Source organism: Cygnus olor, chromosome 4, assembly GCF_009769625.2.
Source record: "Cygnus olor isolate bCygOlo1 chromosome 4, bCygOlo1.pri.v2, whole genome shotgun sequence".
In the NCBI taxonomy this organism is placed as follows: Eukaryota; Metazoa; Chordata; class Aves; order Anseriformes; family Anatidae; genus Cygnus; species Cygnus olor.
The window spans coordinates 15686991-15704499 of record NC_049172.1 but is presented as its reverse complement, the minus strand read 5'-3'; the positions used below and the strand labels follow the sequence as shown (position 1 = coordinate 15704499).

General features: G+C 39.8%; 1 protein-coding gene and 1 long non-coding RNA gene across 2 annotated transcripts; both read left to right on the top strand.

Annotated features, from left to right (window-relative positions):
- The first annotated feature begins 3119 nt into the window (after nt 1–3119).
- On the top strand, nt 3120–9171 carry LOC121069392. Its single transcript, XR_005819395.1, has 6 exons — nt 3120–3210; nt 3893–4001; nt 4082–4226; nt 5019–5146; nt 5698–5825; nt 7775–9171. It is a non-coding gene; the product is annotated as an uncharacterized LOC121069392 (long non-coding RNA).
- A 25-nt stretch (nt 9172–9196) lies between these two features.
- Nucleotides 9197–17507, top strand: FAM47E (family with sequence similarity 47 member E). Its single transcript, XM_040555531.1, has 6 exons — nt 9197–9507; nt 10304–10465; nt 11018–11227; nt 12592–12744; nt 14014–14091; nt 14723–17507. Exons 1-6 carry the CDS (start codon nt 9424–9426, stop codon nt 14858–14860), a joined length of 825 nt encoding a protein of 274 aa, XP_040411465.1. The 5' UTR covers nt 9197–9423; the 3' UTR covers nt 14861–17507.
- Nucleotides 17508–17509: the final 2 nt, after the last annotated feature.

Sequence of the window (17509 nt, the reverse complement as noted above, 5' to 3'; positions counted from 1 at the left end):
ACAATATAAATAAGTACAATTTAGGCTTTGTTAGTAGTACAAACAGTAAATTCCCTTTCCTTACCTAGGATTTCAATTAAAATGACAAGCATGGAACAGAACAAATATTTATTCATGATGTTCAAAATGGAAGTTTTTCCTGTAATATTCTTGAATAATACCTCCTGGAGTCTGGAAAAAAAAAAAAAAAACTAAGGAAATATTTCCCAACATATAGTTATACTCAAGGCTTTTTCCTTTTTCCCCACCCCACACTTATTGGTCTGCAGTAACATCCTATTGTCTAAAGAGTAGGGACTTGACAGTCTGAAGGGAAAACCTAGTAGGCAGCTGACCTCATGGATTCCCTTTTCAAAGGAGCTGCTCATCTGTCGTAAGAAAATGGGCTAAAACATTACTTCAGTAGTTCCAGGGGAAAGGTTTGGCAGAAGCATGCAGATGAGATTGTTTCCCCCCATGCAGCCTGCTCCCTGCCCTCTGGAAAATGATGGAAGGATTTGGGCAAGGGACTAGCATGGGGGGCCAACTCTCACAGACCATATTTGAGTCAAGTCGGTCTCAGTTTAAGTAGAGCAAGAATAATTATTCTTCTGTATCAGTAGCACTCAGTGAAGACATTAGGGCTCAGAACAGCTGATGACAGCTACAAAACCCAATTAATTTAACCAAACTAGGAGCAATAGGACAAAGCTAAAAATCATGTGTGATCAAGTGCTGCTTATTCCCCACAGATCTTGCCTTTTCTTCTTCATCTGCCTTACTGGTCATACATGGACAATTATAGGCAGCTACCTAATCAGAGTGCAGTGAGTACTTGCTTACATTTCCTCCCTTTGCAGTAGCTGTTGGCTTCAGGACTGCAGCCTGTAGGTGTGAGTCATTGCCCTTATGTTGTAGGGTAAGAGAGGACTCCTTAGGAGTGATACTGTCCCCTCCTGCACTGGGGAAGATTTTCTGCCATACAGCCACAATGTGTGCACAGAAGTGGTCAGCACTAAGTTGAGGCTTCACCTGAGGAAATGCATCATTTCAGCTTACCTTTTAAACAGTATAATAGGAACCTGAAGTTGTATTGCTATTTTTCCTTTCTATAACTATTTACACTGTAGTGCATTTATACTTATTTTACATAGTATCATTCACTTCCAAATTATGAAAGCATTTGTTTATGAAAGAACTGGTATCCAATAATTACTCTCATTATATACAAACAGATGTAAATTAATAACATGCATTTAGGGCTTAAACATGCCATTGTTAGGGTATCCAAAAGTATTGTTTCTCCTTCAGAGTAACCCAAGGCTTTCTCAGTAAAAGGCTTTTAAGCACAGTGGTACCAATACAGCAGCCAGCTGTAGCCACTTAAGCATAGACTTACTTGTTAACAGAAGCCACTGCTTAAGGTTACATCTGTCTTCCCTGACACCTTTAGAACAAGTGAATTTCAGTAGGAAGGACATCCATGCACAATGCCTGTTGGGACATGCAGGATATAGCAGGCATCCCCAAGAGCCCAAATACTGAAAATAAGGCAAAGTCCCAGCATTTGGTCAGAGAACTGTACAGAGCTGATGGGGAATTACATCCTAACTTCCTCTTGGCACAAGCACTGGACCTCCATAATGGTGGTCTAACAGGCCTCTTCTAGTTACTCATAGGAAGTCCCTCCACAAAGATAGGGAAACATACACACCAGAAATATAGTCCTTTTTTCCAATTCGGATTTACAGGACGATTTGTGTATCTCCTTCACTTACAACAAGTACAGATACTTGCTAGAGTATAGTCCAAGCCTGAAAGACCAGATGTTACCACCAGATACAGGGTTGTAGAGGTTAACTATCAAGTTTTTTTTGTTACTCTAGCATGCTGACTAGAGCATAAGCAATGTGTTCTTCCTTTATGCTTACCCAGCTGTCAAGAAACTTATCTGCATCCACAAGGTCTGTGTGAGTGTAGAAATAAGAATATAATCCACATGTGATCTGTTATCAGCTTTTGGGAGAAACCAAGCTGCTTGTTATTCAGAAGTTACTAAATGCAATTATATTTCAAAAATGAAGCTTATCTTTATTTTACTATTTTGTAATTAGCTTGATTATACCTTGACATGTTTAGCTTTCAGGTTCAGGCATCTTTGTGAGTTAAGATAGCATTGTACTGAAATGAATGTGCTAGGGATTATTTTATCCTGCACATTTGCTTACACATTTTAGTCTCAATACTTTTAATCCATAGCTCGTTAAGGATATAGAGTCCTCAAAAACAAAGTGAAGTTACATAGCTATTCTAGAGGCTAGTAACTAGAAAGTCAGGAAGATTTAGTCTAACGTGGTCAGGGATGAGAGAAATAGTTGAGTAAAACATAGCGCCTTCTGCAAGTGTTAGAAGCAACCCAATCAAGACAGTGCTTTACTTACACTCTCAGCATTCACAGAACAAGCTCTGAAAAATCACTGTGGTTTTTTTTTCCAGTATTTTTCAAGCAATAGTGTTATATCAAGAAAAATGTATCCATAAAGAGCTCAAAATGCTGAAAAGCAACAGAAGTTATTAGCTTAAGAATAGTATATTCACCTAACAAATACAATAATGCATTTAAGAAATTGTTGTTTATACAAAAAATGATTTCTATGCAAGAAAAATCTTGTTTCTTACATTAACTGCATACTCTTGTAAAGACAAAGAGTTAATGCATAATTGCAACATCTTTAACAAAGCAACAGCTTGTTGATATTTTTTCTTAAAATTTTAAGATTATGTTCACAGAGAACTTTATTATTATACTGAGGATTTTCATAATAACAAAAATAAAATGAAAACTATTCTAGATATTTACCTTACATAGCAGTTAAGAATATAAATATTAAAAAAAAATGCAAATTTTAAATGAAAAATAAAAGACCACTCCTTACTACTACTACTCCAAGACAACAACGACAACAACAAAAAAAAAAAAACACATACAAAGCAAAGCCAACAGTGAGAGTATTTATAATCCAAGCCCTTTCCCTCCTGCATGCTGATTGGTCTGATTTTCATGACCTAATCAAGGCAGGAATTATTAAATTCACATGCAAAAACCCTCATCAGTTTTGCTAGTTTTTTTTTTCTAGGAGAAAAAGGTTTTTTTGTTTGAGGAAGGAAATAATTTTATTTTCAGTATCTTTCAGGAGGTGGTTAGGGAGATCGTTATATGTGTAATGTAAAGTATATTTACTTTACTTAATTGTTACTTGGAAAGTTCTGCTCTGTAAACTATTTGCTATCGTTAGAGGGAGAACTATTTATGTTATCTTTGTTCTGTGTTATACTTTCTAAACCATCTGTACTTCTAAGCTCTATAGTTTTTTCATTTGAGCACTATGAGCTAAAATCTTCATTGCTATCTGTTTTCTACAAGGTGGAGACTTTTTCTGTTTTTGAAAATACATTTTTTCATTTCTCTGCAGAGCATGTGTGGATGAGTAGCTTTTAGCTCTGTTTTGCCCAGACCTAGATTCTTCTCTTTTAGTGGGTTATTTAGGTCAGTACTCAACTATGTAAGAAATGCTTGTTTTCAATGCTGTATAAAAAACATTTCTGTACTGGGCTGCAACAACTGGCAAAGTAGAAAAACATTGCTGTCCTTGCTGTAGTCAGTCCACAAATTTTCATATCCCATAGGATTTGTAGGGTTTAAGTAGTGTTCATTGAAAATCTGGGAGGTTTCACTTAAACAAAATACTATAGTACCTTTGGTATTATATTTCAATTATATTTAAATTTATGGTGTTCAGTTCTTGCAGGGACCTTGTCTTCCTGGTCTTGGGTTTGTCTTTTTTTTTTTAGTTGAGAACAGCAGCCACAAATGAGTTTGTACTAATCACAGTTCATTGTCTTGAAACTGCAGTTGGTCAGGCTGTGCTTCCCAAGGACTCTACTTCTCAGCTGTACCATATGCTTCCAAAAAAGTTTCTACTCTTCACCTGATGGATGGACAGGAGAGAAGCAAAGTCCTTGTAAGATGACAGGAGTAACATAAAAATTATATTGGACTTTTTAATAGAGGGAGAGTCAATTTAGGAATTCTGTTTTGCAGTACCTCCACTTTGGTCATCTGTGATTACAATACACCTGCTAAAATAAACTAGTGAACTTAGAGCATCAGGCTATAGATAAAGCCTTCGAAAGCCATACTAGTGGTACCTGTATCCATAAAGGAGAGATGTATGTTGCATGCATAGGTAGTTACATCAGACATTTGCTAGACAAAATGTGCCAGATGTTTTCTTCAGTGGGGTTCAGTCACTTTGGGATACACATTCAGCTAGTATTAGCCCATTATTATAATAGACCATTGGTGCAGAGTGAAAAGGAGGCTTAGTAACATTAAGTACAGACAAAGAAATAGGATTTGTTGCTGAAGGGAAACTGTACCAACACGGTAGCTAAAACCAAACTTTAACAAATACGTTGAAAGTGATCTATAGCATAGCAGGACAAGCTACTGTTGTTCATATTCAAACCAAACTGATAGTCTGGCTTTAATATTGAGTGAGCGCTCCAGAAACAGAGGTCTGCTTGAGAAAACATTTCTTAGTCCATTAATTAATATCATGTTACTGTTTTACTGTCTCCTCATACAGCATGTGTCTGCATTTTAAAAGATATCCTAGCAGTATCTTAAAGACATGGATCCAGCACAGATTTTTTTCCTGTTATTGTCTCAAACTAGAAAATGAAGAAAGATGTAAATGCATTGTTCCAGTAGCAAGAGCCAAAACCTCTCACACAATATTTGCAAAGGCAGCTAAATGTGTTGCGTGCTTCCCTGACAGGAGCTTCCAAGTTCTTCCTGCCCCAATACTGCCCCTTCACTACTGCTGGGTGGAAGAATAATCCAGCTAAATACCACTTGGCCAGGAGCTAAGTATGGCTGTGAGAGAGATGGCAGTGTTGTGGAATGGGGCTTTGTCATGATTTGGGTGCACAGCTGGGAGGATGTTTTCACTTGGCTTCTGATTTTTTTTTTGTAGATTAAAGGGACGCTGGCTGAAAGTGAGTACAACCTTGAGAGCAGCAGCAGGAGCACCTGCTCACTGTGCAGTTGGACTTTGATTTTTACTGATCCTCTCTCTGTCATTATCCAACCTTACAGGCAAAGGTGAGTCTGAAGGGTGAGCTATGTTTAATGACATTGGCCAGGCTTGATTCTGTGCATGTCTTGAAAGTGTCTCTAGATATTTCAGCAGAATTTTCTGGGAAACAAGATGTATAATCTGTGTCTTTACTCAAAAGCACAAGACGTTAAGTGACACACTTGGCCCACGTTTGCTTATGTTTTTCTTGAAGAACAATGTTAATGAACACTTAAGTGAAGGCACACTGAACAGTGTATTGTATCATGTTTCATCAGCAGTAAAGACTTTTGACTGTTCCCTTCTTGAATAAGTGCTGGTGTTAAAAAGATCAAGATATATGTTGTGACAAAACACAATTTTGCTTTAATTCAAGTTTTTCCTCTAAAGTCCCTAGGAGCTCTCTGTATATCTCTCTGTGAAAAAAACCTTTGTTGTAGGCAGACAGTCGTGGATCTGGTTTCCCCAACAACCATCTTGAAACATGCCTAGGGTATTACGCCAGCAGGGGCTTGAAACTAGTGCCTCATCTGATGTAATACTACAGAAGTCTTAACTTTTGCATGTTTTCCTGTAGGTTTTTAAGATTTTCTGGAGATTTCCTTGCAGAGTGATGTTGAATTAGCCTACTTTACACCTTGTATTGCAGAGGAAGTTGCCGTTTTTGCCTAGGGTATCTTCACAGTCAGAGCTGTAAAATGCCAGGTATGTGCTTTTCTCTTTACAGTTCTTGTAATACTTAATGGTACTTTCTTAGAACACATTTTGTTCAGAGTAACAGAGTTACTCAGGGGTTTCTTTGTCTAGAGGCATTTGCTATCCCAAGTGAATAGCACTGATTATCTCTGAAGCAAATTTTTTATGGTGTTCTGTACTGTTATGCTTTAGCAAGCAAGGACAGTATTGCTAAGGCACTGAAAATAGCCATTTAAATAGTTGGTCATTTGCTACTGACACAATCATTGAAGCAAGCCAATACAGGTAAGCATGAAACTAACCACATGAGTACAATGAGCAGTTTGACCTGGTAGCACCATGTACGGTTTAAAACATGAAATCTAGGTGGAAGAAGATTTTTGTAGACATGAAGGCAAGCCAAGAGTGAATTACAGCCCATCAAAATATGGGCAGGCTGGGCTGAAGGAATAGATTATTTTGTCTTAGAAATCCAGTGTGGTCTCCATATCTCAACTCTACAGCTGCTGGAAGAAAGTGAAGTAGGAGTGCAATGACCTTCTTTGGCCTGACTGCTCCTGTGGAGGTGGCTGGGGTGGCATTTTCTCTGGCAGCATTTGGAGGCTCTGTTTAGCACTTTGACCTGGAGCAACTGTGAAAACTGCTCATCTGTGCAGTACAGCTGAAAACATTTGGATCTGGCTTTGTATCACTAGAAGCATCCAAACTAGCTTGTGCATGGCTTTGTGGTGGCACTTGAATATTTGCTGTAAATAGACATCCTTCTCAGCTGCTGAATGATTTGGCAGAGAAAAAAAAATGCCCTGCTAGCATCCAAAGAATAAGTGAAACCAAGAGCAAAGCATAATGAGGATGTATTTAGTGTGACATAGTGAAACTGAAGTAGCATCAACACTTGTATCAATACCTGGTACATGCAGAATGCTGGAGGTTTAGTGATGCTTATCTTGTTTTATTCCATTTGCTTTGGAGCAGTCTTTACCATAGTGCAGACAATGCTTTTCTTGTGAAGACAGATAGTAAATATTATGTCACTACTTTATTGTCCTCAATTTAATCCCTGATCAAAAAGGATTAAAATGTTTCATAATGCTGAATCACCTTGTTACTGTGCTTGTAAAGTTCAAAAAGTATTTGAAGAAGTGAATTGCTGCTACCTGGCAGCTAATGCAGCTTCTGACCCTTGTAGCAAACAGTCGGGGACTCCCAATCCAGTTTGCTTGTTCAGTGCTGGCATGATTCCCCTCCTGCAACAACCCGAACCTCCTCGGAAACTGCAGGTTGGGCACTTGAAAATGTGGATTGGTTTAGCCACCAACTTCTACCTCTCTGAAACTGCCAAAACTGTTTTGCTCAAAATATTCATTTAGTAGGCCACCAATGAGAGATTTCATGTGGAATGGATGAAAGTTGGAAAAGTTAGTGATCTGAAATGAGGCAGAATAAGAATAAGGGCATTCTTTACTGGACATTTGGCTACAAATACGTGATGGAAGGATCTGCTGTCAGAAAATGCTGTCCTGGATCATGTCTGAATCATGACAGTTTTATCAAAACCTTATTTTGACTACGTTTCTGACTACATACATGGTATAACACAATTTACAGTGTAATGGTGGGAACAGTCAAAACTAAGCTTTAAAATATTTTGATGTTGATGGCGTTGAAGCAAGCTCTATAACATCATGACTTTTTTTATTTAAAAATAAATTTCTGAAATGCCAGAAATTTCTGTGAGTGGGCAACTCTGATGTTTGACAGTTGTTCAGTCACACAGAATAAGTCAGTGTTTTATAGGCTTTTTTCCAAAACTGAATAGTAACAAAAAGATGGCTAGTATGGATAAGCATGCTTGGAGCAGAATATCCCTTTTTACTTTCAGTGTACTCCTGTCTATTTCATTAGAACCCAGCCTTTGTAAGCTGGATTCTTTGTAAGCAAATGCAATTTGCTTACAGAAAGGAGAAATGTCTTACAACAACTTCCGAGAAAGCAGACTGCGGTTCTCAGACTCCCTTAATGGCCAGCGCTGGATATTCCTGAGAAAAGGCCTAGATGACTTCCGAGATGGCTTTCCCCCTTCATCTGATAACATGATTGTGTATGGTAAAAAGCGTCCGTCTCAATTATCGTGAAAAACAGCACAGGGAACTCTTCATACACAGCTCCAGGGAAGAAAAGCAAGAAGCGCACCAAAACACAGATTTATCTTTCCAAGCTCAGCCCTCTGCAGCAAGCCAGGAGGGATTACGTTGCACAGATAGAGCACTGCCTGAAACAGCATCCCACAGTGCTCTGCCCACATTTGGAAAAAAGTAGCTCCCCAAAGATAATGATTTTTGTAACCCTGGTTATACAGATTCTTCAGAAAATTGAAACGGGAAACTAATCTAATTGATGACTATTTTCAATTAACAACAACAAAATTAGATAAATCCACCACCTCTTTCTTTCCATGGTAAAAACAAAGCGAGTGATATCAAAGGTAGCTTAGATTTAGACAGTAGGTCCAGATTGTCAGCAAGTAATTCGCAGAACACTATTATAAACAGGCTGAGAAATTGAGTGCCTGCCTTCACAGATTACAGAATACCTTATCTGTTAGGCTATCACCAGGCACTGACACAAATGGATGCTATGGGGCAGGAAGCAAGTCTAATCAAAATTGAAAAATTATCTGTGCTCAAGATATTTGGGTATAATCTCATTACCTTTATTTTTCAGCCTGTTTACAGAAGCTTATCTCTTCTCCCAGCCTCTGGTTCTTCAAATTTCTCTCCTTCATGCAAGCAAAAGGTAGCAGATAGTTCTCTTGTCTGTCTCGGAGTTTTCAGAACTTGGTTATTTGGATATTGTAAACAGAGGACTGTGACCAAACACAGTGGCAGAATTGGTCTTTTCACTTCACAAAAGGAACAGGGGAGAGCTGGGAGACTGTGTTGGAAAGGGCAGACTTCATACTACAGTACAAGGGGACACTGGGTATCAAGCACCTTTGTCTGTATTGCTGTTTAGGCTGCTCCAGGGGTTTATACTACCCTAAGCTTGGATGCGGTAAGATGTTGAAGGATGGATTGATTGAGAGAAACCTTAGAGTTCGGAAAAGGGAATTGGGTCTCTGTTCTGTAAGATTATGCAACAGCAGAGCTCTCCCTGATCCCTGGCTGCTATTACCGGGGGAATGGAACATGAAACACGGGGTTGTCCTGAAGGGAAGAAACTTAAAATCTGCTGAAATAAAATCTTATATGTAGTACAGCAGATTGCCATAGGAGATGGCCGAGACCAGAAATTCAGCATGATTCAGAGGTTTGGCAAGCAGCCTGAGTTGCAATTAATACTTTAGAGACTTTGAGGGGGGGGGGGGGGGGGGGAAAGTCTCTTAACTTGAAGCTTCTGCACTGTGAACAGCCTTAACTGCTAGAAAACTTCCAGAGACTTGTATGTTGCACAGTCCTTCACACAGCCCCCAAGAGCAATTCATCCAATGAGTTTTTTTTTGAACAGATACTCTCCCTTTGCTTGGCTTGCAGCTCTTCAAAGAGGTTGCTGGTGTCCTAGGTCCTGAAATCCTTTTTAAGAGTAAGGCTGGATACAATGACTATCAATGGGAGACCCAAACTCCTCAGGAGGTGCAGGATCACATGGAGGACAAGCAAATGAAAGTAACGGGTTGCAAGAAGCTAGTACAGTGAGTACAGGACAAGATGAGAAGAGCAATACAAATGGCTCTGGATATTCCTTATCTGAAATCAGATGTGTGGGAAGAGGAAACTCAGGTGCCTATGAACAGGCTCGTTTACAATTTGAACCAAAGACAAACTCACTATAGCGAGCCTTCTCAGCTAGTGTTGATGAACTTAACATACAATAATTTGCTTGCTGTTTCTGTCTTAGATTCAGTGTTCCTATGAGCATTTTCTAAAAATTTTCCTCTTCAGCCAGCTCTTTTGCCCGAAATCTGTCATGGGGGCGGTTTCCATCGAGATAGGTTCCTTTGTCTTCCTCAGTGATAGTAATGACAAACTGATATCCCACAACCTGTTCACAGACTAGTCAGGATTAGTTCTGGGTGTTAAACTGTAAGGAGTCAGCCTCACTGCTGGTTAATTTTTACAGCCTGAGTCAGTTGAGAAAAAATATAATCAGTCTCATTTTATGCTTTCCCAGGCCCTTTTAGTAATGACATATAGGCATGTTGATGGGCACCATATAGAGCTGTACGCTTCCATTTTTAAGAGTTTTCTATTTAGAAAATGGCAAATTATTTCCCAAGTCTTGCTTCCAAACCTTGACTGTCTTGCTAGACATATCAGGTGTGGCCAAACCGGTCTTTACAACTAGATCAAGTTGCCCAGACTATTCCTGGCCAAAATCATGTCATGTCTGGTGGTAAACTGCACCATTTGTGATTTAAAGGCATATGGCTGTTGTCTACAGCTATTGCTGCAGCTAATCAAATGACGTTTCTCATTTTATTGTTTTAATACTGCAGCAGTAAGGAGTCTCTGGGCAAAAAAGCATGTACCTCGCTTTCGAAGAAGAAGGTAACAGAAGAAGGAAAAAAGGCCACACAGAGTCACTTAGCTCCACTTGATGAACACACAAAGCGAGTAACCAAGCATTTTTGTGACTGGCTTATGTCTTTGGTAAGTAAAACGAAACTGCCACCATCTGTTCTCTTTCATTCTAAAAACCTAATTACTGTGTTCAGGGCAAACGTCTTTAGATTTGAAAAGTAAAAATATGACTCAGGGTATGTGAATACAGGACCCAAAGTCAGAAACAAGATTTCTTGTTTCTGACTCCCAGCTCTGTTGTGTCATGCCTACCAGGGCTCAGTCCTTTGAAATTTAAAGCAAAGAATGAGTATCTTCATACAAAAATACTGTTAAGTAAGCTTGCTTCAGAAAGATTTTCCAGGGGATCCATCTCTGTTCAAGCTACTATTTAACTGTCTCACCTAGGAGACTTCCCTATATATCTGAAATGGATACAGTAATTCATGTCTTAGCTCCAGACTGACTTTGTGCTTGCATCGTCACAGTGATGCAAATAGCAAGTGTATGTGCAGATAAGCTGAAACTAACCCTGGTTTTAATTGTACTTATAGATAGGAATGGGGGCAGGAAGGAAATACATGGAAGGAAAAAATATTTCCCCCCTGCCACTCCGAGATTGTTTTGATTTCGTTTTGCCAGGAGGGTGGGAACTGCGGTATTGAAGAAGATGCACTTAAGAGTTTGCTCCACCCCAGCAGTGAAAGTAAGGAGGCCGGCCTCCTTACACCTTTCTGTGCAGCGAAACTCAATGATGGGCAAGCAGACCAGTCGGGAAAACAGGAGATTTCACCTCTCAAGTTTGCTGTCAGGAGTTCTCATCATCTAGGTTGCCTGCCCTGCCAAGTTAAGGTAAAAGAGCCCACATTTACATTTGATAGAATCATAATCATAGAATGGTTTGGGTTGGAAGGGACATTAAAGATCATCCAGGTGCAACCCCCTGCCGTGGGTAGGGATGCTACCTGCTAAATCAGGTTGTCCAGGGTCTCATCCAACCTAGCCTTGAACACCTCCAGGGATGGGGCATCCACAGCTTCTCTGGGCAACCTGTTCCAGTGCCTCACCACCCTCAGAGTAAAGAATTTCCTCCTAACATCTAATCTAGTTTAAAGTTTAGTTTAAAGTTTAGTTTAAAACCATTCCCCCTCGTTATTTCACTGAGCAAAAAGTCTTTGCAAAAGTGTGTTTGGGATGGCTTGTGGTGGAGACTGCTGGAGTTGAGGACGGAGCTTTGTTTTCACAGGTACTGATAATTCTCTATACGCTTATCTCAAGAGCTCCGAGTGTAGTTAAAAAAGAGCTATTTAATAGCAGTTACTTTTTGCAAGCAGCAGGGAAGTAAAATAGGAGAATGAGAACTAAGAGTACTATTTAAGGCCTTGACCATACAGTCTTTTTGCTGGTCAAACTGTAGAGAATTCTCAGCAGTTTTGCTTGTACCCAAAGTCAGTGAAATCAATGGAAAAACACAGCTTGGATCAAGTTAAGCAGGCCATGCCCGATACACCTCAGAAGCAGTTTGTTAGGTGTTAGTTACACTTGGAGCCCCTAATCTTCTCATGGTGGAGGTGTAAACAATTGGAGGAAACTGTAGTATAGTACAATGATCTTCCAGTCCCTACGTTTCCTGTTACCTTCTTCTCTTGTTGTACTTTCTTTTAATCATTATTAACAGTCGAGGGCTATATGCAGCTGAGGTAAAAACTTGAGGAGGATCTGAGGGAAAGCCTCTGCTGGGGGATTTTAGGTAAGTGGTTGAAATTGGACCAATTTTGTCTTAAACTGAAAGCTTGCCATTTCTCTAACCTTGTAGTTAGTTTGGTCACCGTGTTCAGAAATTCTGTTTTGAAATAGAAAAAGAATTTATCTTATTCTGACTCCCAAAGTCTAAACCTCACAGACCTTCTTCCCAAGTTTTCCATAAAACAAATCAGTTAAATAAAGTAGTGGCCAGGTGACTTGAGGCTAGTGATTCCCAGTAGCAGCTTGTAATACTGTTTACCTTTGTGAGGAAAAAGAAAAAAAAAATGCTAGTCAGGTTTTCTCATCAGCCATCAAAATTTGTATTACAGAGTTTAGGGTACGGGATTATACCTGGTAGACTCTTCAGAGATGGTATCCAGGTTCTGGGACAGTGATAGTGTCTTTACTACCTGTGGCTTAAGGGAAAAATGCCAGTGTGATGAAACAAAACTGCATTAGTATTTTTGCAGGTCCCTTACCAACTGAAAAGGGAGAAGATCCGATACGGAGCGTGGTATCTTGACCCCAAAACATGGAGAAAAGAGATAGTGAATAAACCATTAGAAGCTCTGGAGAAAGCAATAAATAGCCTCAGGAATGCAAAGCATCATTTGAGTAAAAAGGTACCATGAATGTAAAACTGATGGCTTTCTTTTGTGACATTGCTACAAGAGAGCTTATGTTATGATGGGAACATCTCTGAATAATGTGGAACAAATGTGGAACAGACCATATTATCCAAGCAGAGATAACTGTGGTTCAAACAGGCTCATTGATGTGAATGATTAGGCTGTAACTTTATGGCACCTACATGTGGGCAATAGCTCTAGAAGGTGAATGAGCACAGATCAGGATTTTGTTGAAGGATTTTCTTTTTAGGTCTAGTTCCTTCAATACAGTTGATGCACATGCATACATTTTGGCCACATATGGCAGAAGACAATGAATTGGCATTCTAGAACAATGGAGGGTGTTTTTATCTTTGTTTTGTAATAGCAAAATACCTGCCTTTACAAAGGAGCTGGATTCAGCTGCGGTAGTTTGCCTACCCAAAATATTTTATGGAGAGATGGGACATAAAGGTTACTAGCATTCTGCTTTGGGATTTTCAGGTTATAGGAGGAGTAGGAAGAGCAGACAGGCTTTTTTTTTTTTTTTTTCCCAATTGCTACATTTATCTAGATGTAGGTTTAGTTTCCTCTGTTTAAAAAAAAAAAAGTCTATTCCATCTCCATTCTTGCTGCATGCACAAAGGGAAGACATTGTTCATGCTCTAGAGGGCACTCCTTCCAAAGGTAAAGCTGAGTTGTACATGACTAAAACCATGCCCTGTGCAAGGGGCTGGTGAGCTGGATGACAAGTGCCACTACTGTTGTCTTATGAAGAAATGCCGTCTGTAAGACAAAGGAGTTTTCGCAAAAAGGATGCTTGGGAACAGCTGAGTCAGAAGAACACCAAGACAAAGGTCATGGTTTTGTTAATACTGTCTAAAATTAAAGGTCAACTTTATGGTTGAATGGGTGACCACCTCATTTTGTCCAGTACTCCTGGGAATTCAACGACCATTGAAGGTAGGTGTATTTACTGCATTATAGAGTAACTCTTGCTGCCTTCATCAGCAAAAGTGCTGAGGGGAAATGGCTTTATGTAGCATGGGACATCTGGTTTACAGGATCACAGGTTATAACTTACTAAAAACCACTTCAAATTCATGAAGCAACCTCATTTATTTCAAAAGAACAAAGATATAGCTCTTGGTAGATAAAATATTTATTGGTTAGATTAGCTATAACAGCTGGAGGGATGCACACTGTAGTTTATTTAGAATAGTGGAACCTACACTTAAAAATGAATTTTGAATGTTTTTTAATCTACTTTGGAAATTAATTTAGGAGATGGAAGTTGCACAGCTCCACAGCACACAGACCTTTAAGGAGTTCCTGGAGAGAAAGGGCTACCAAAAGCCTCAGGTGAGTCACGAGAATCTGTTAATGTCTGTGCCTCCATTTTATTGTGCTTGTCGTTATTGCTGTGTCATCCCAAAGTCCTGGTTGTAAAACTACCTAGATCAGGGCCTCCTGGTTCCCCTCTCTCCTGTGTGCTGGAGCTTTTGGAGGGGAGGGACTCACAGACAGCATCCTCAGAATGCAGCCAGGGACTCAGTTCAGCAGGGGAACTTTAAAGTGGTGCTGGGATCGCCTGGATCGCTGGGATCGCTTAGCCTGAAGGACCCTGTAGCAGGACTCAGTGCTATGTCAGCAGCAAGTGAACAGTTATTTTGATGTACAATTGTAACTCATGTAGCTTTTCAGCTTAATGTGGCTGAGGCACTTTCAAAGGTGCCATCAGCAGCATGTGCAGAAGACAACGATTTGTGTTAAGTGTGGGAATGAAAAAGGCTTTTAATTCTCTGAAGGCCCAATAAGGGATTTCACAGCATTTGGTTTAATACTGTAAACAACAGCTGCAGCTATGAGCAATGTGTGCACTGGCTTTTTGACTCTTTCCCTTTACATGTTTTTACCTTTTTTTTCAGTTTCTTTCCAGTAAGTGTTGCTTGAGTCTGTTAATCATGCATACATGCTTAATCTTTTGTTTCAGTTCCTTCTGAAAATGCTGGCTGGGGGAAATGATACTGGAGCTCGGGAGGAGACATCCAAATCTTCCAAGAAATGGTGTCCAGAGAGAAACGACAAAATCAAAGAAAGTTCTTCCACTACTGTTAATACGGATTTCTAAATTCTCTTAAAATGAACAAGCTAGTAGCTGAGCTGTTCCTAAAAATGTTCTTATATTAGAGTAAACTTAAAGATAGCTTTGAGTTTCTTCTGAAGTGGCCAGATTGAAGATCTTATTTGTACTACCAAATTGTAAGCATAAACTACATAGCGAGCTTGGTAGTGCTTCAGCCTGCCTAAAAGGCACTTGAGATGTCTTGTGTGCTTTAACATACTGGCTTAATTAAAGATCCTGGGCTACAATCGAATTTTTGGTTTTTAATTATCCACATTGTGCCTACTGCTTTACAGAATATAAGTAAATAATTTCTGTGAAATCTTTAAATTATATCTGGCAGCAATCTTTTTAACCACTGAAAAAAAACCACAAACCTTCCATCTGAAAGAACAGTACTGCTTTGTACACTGCAGAATGATTCCTGCATGGATGAACCTTGCACTAACAAAAGCAGTGTTAATATAGGAAGGCTGCTAAAAATCATAGCCTGTCATCTGTTTGTATACCACAAATACCTAATAAAGACAACTCAAACCCATTCTTGCATAGAACCATTAATTCCTGGTTCATCCTGTATACCCTAGGGGAGGAGAGAAAACACTTTTTTCAGCAGGGATGACCAGACCTCACTTACTCTTATTTTACTGTCCTCATCTTTCAGGTAAGAATATAGAGCCTGACTGTTTATTGCTTTGAGCTATCACTTAAAATTTGTCTAACACAATTGAGTAACAAAGGGTGAGCAAGGCTGTCAGTTTTGGACTCTCCCTCTCAGAAAATATGTGGAGAATTAATCCTGCTTTATTAGAAAGCTCAGTAGCATGTGGACTCTGCTGAAACCTTTTTTCTTATTTCCCAGTGACTGCTCTAAGATCATCAAAGCAAGTATTTGTTCACAGCTGCTTGGACCATGTTCTGTGCTCTGATTTCCTTTTCCTTGAATGCCTTTTGTGAGTCTCTTCTGCTGCCATTGCTGGACTCCCAAGATGTGCTGCAGCGTGATTTCCAGTGGTCCGTCCTGTTGTAAGTAAATAGCTATCTCCTACAGCCTCTACAAGGTCAGTACTGGGCTGAGCAGGAGTTCCAGGTGCATGGGTTTGAAGGACCAGTGGCTAATACCCATTGACTAATATGCAAAGTATTCGAGGGAGGTTAACTAGTTACCTCAAATACTTCTGTCCATTAGGTATTTGTAGGATACTACATGCTGGAGGATTTTTCTGACATGTTTGATGTAGTTGTGTCCTGGTGTGACAACACCTGCTTCTGTGTTGACAAAGTGCTTCACCAGCTCTGGGTCACGTAGATCTAAAGTCTGTTAACGCAAGCCATCTTCTGAATATATCTGCTATGGTTCTGTGTCCATGTGTTACACATGATTTTCCTTAGAGGCAAATGTTGTGTGTGTTCATTTTCCTCATGGCAGTCTTTTGGACTTTGTTACAACAGTATTTGAGCATTTTGATGCCTTAAATCTGTATTTACCAGCAGCCCTATGAGAATGAATTGTATGTTCAGCTCTGTTTCAGCGATGAAAAGCTAGTCCTACAAAGGAGATGATGTTGGTGCCTGTTCATTGTGCTAGGGAACTCCGTGTCTAAAGGATCTTCCAACACTAGATGTACAGGCTGAGTCACTTGCTGGGTGGGTACCTGTGAGAGGGGTTTCATACCACAGGCTTTCCATTGCATACGTGGCAGTTTCACAGTTCTGCTGAGGCTTAGGGGCTCAGAGCACTAGCAACTGAGGCTTCAGCTGGTGTCTGCTAATCTGCCAACTATGGTAAAAGCTAGATAGGAGGCCCTCTTCACTCACCGAGGTGCGACTCTTGCTATATCTGAGCCCAAGGTGTACACCACACAGCCACTTGAAGGCAGCTTGCAGCAAGGCCAAGAGCTGAACTTGGTCTCCCAAACTCTGGACTGTTACCTGCTCTAGCAGCCTTCTCCCCCTGCTCAGGCTGAACTTGGCCCACAACCCACACCTGAATGATTTCCAAGTCATTTACCTACACCTTACTCAGAATTGGAAATTTCACGTTTAGGCAGATAACTCCTGTGGCAGAGCTCCAAGCGCTGTCAAGAGTACCCCCAAAAGGTGCATTTTTCAATAGTGTGGTAAAATTCCTATCTGCAGTTTAAAATATAGAGAGGGATTTAGGTGTTAATTGGATTTTTTTAATTCCAATCCTGTGCAGAATCACAGCACCTTGAAACAGCTCAATTATGCAGAACTGATGGTAAAATAAATCAGTTCAGCCTCTGTCTATCATAGGTTCCACAAGTGCATCATAATGTTTCTATCTCAGTATTTCAGGAGGGTTCTCCTGTAAGTAAAACAGTTGCTTAGTGAGAGCTTCCTGTGAAGTAGGCAAGAATATCATTATAGACTTGGCTTCTTATGAACACCACTGGAACATAACAGTGCTGCAGAAAAAATTTATTTAATGCCTCATTGATAAAATTAAAACTATGGTAATAAGGATTTTGCTGTTTTTTCATTATTGCAATAATGTGTGACGCCAGATGTGACCTTTTCAGAACAGCCTAAGCCTTTACAATCAACTTCTGACAACACTGAGAAACATGCCAGCCATCCCAAATACAAAGCTAGACACCTTATGCACTCGCGTACATGATGTATATATGGAAA

What these genes read in the sequence shown, in the direction of transcription:
- FAM47E (XM_040555531.1), top strand. Translation starts at nt 9,424, where the DNA reads ATGGGAGACCCAAACTCCTCAGGAGGTGCAGGATCACATGGAGGACAA. An exon ending in GTGACTGGCTTATGTCTTTG is followed by an intron (nt 10,466 to 11,017) that starts GTAAGTAAAACG and finishes TCGTTTTGCCAG; the next exon opens with GAGGGTGGGAACTGCGGTAT. An exon ending in AGCATCATTTGAGTAAAAAG is followed by an intron (nt 12,745 to 14,013) that starts GTACCATGAATG and finishes AAATTAATTTAG; the next exon opens with GAGATGGAAGTTGCACAGCT.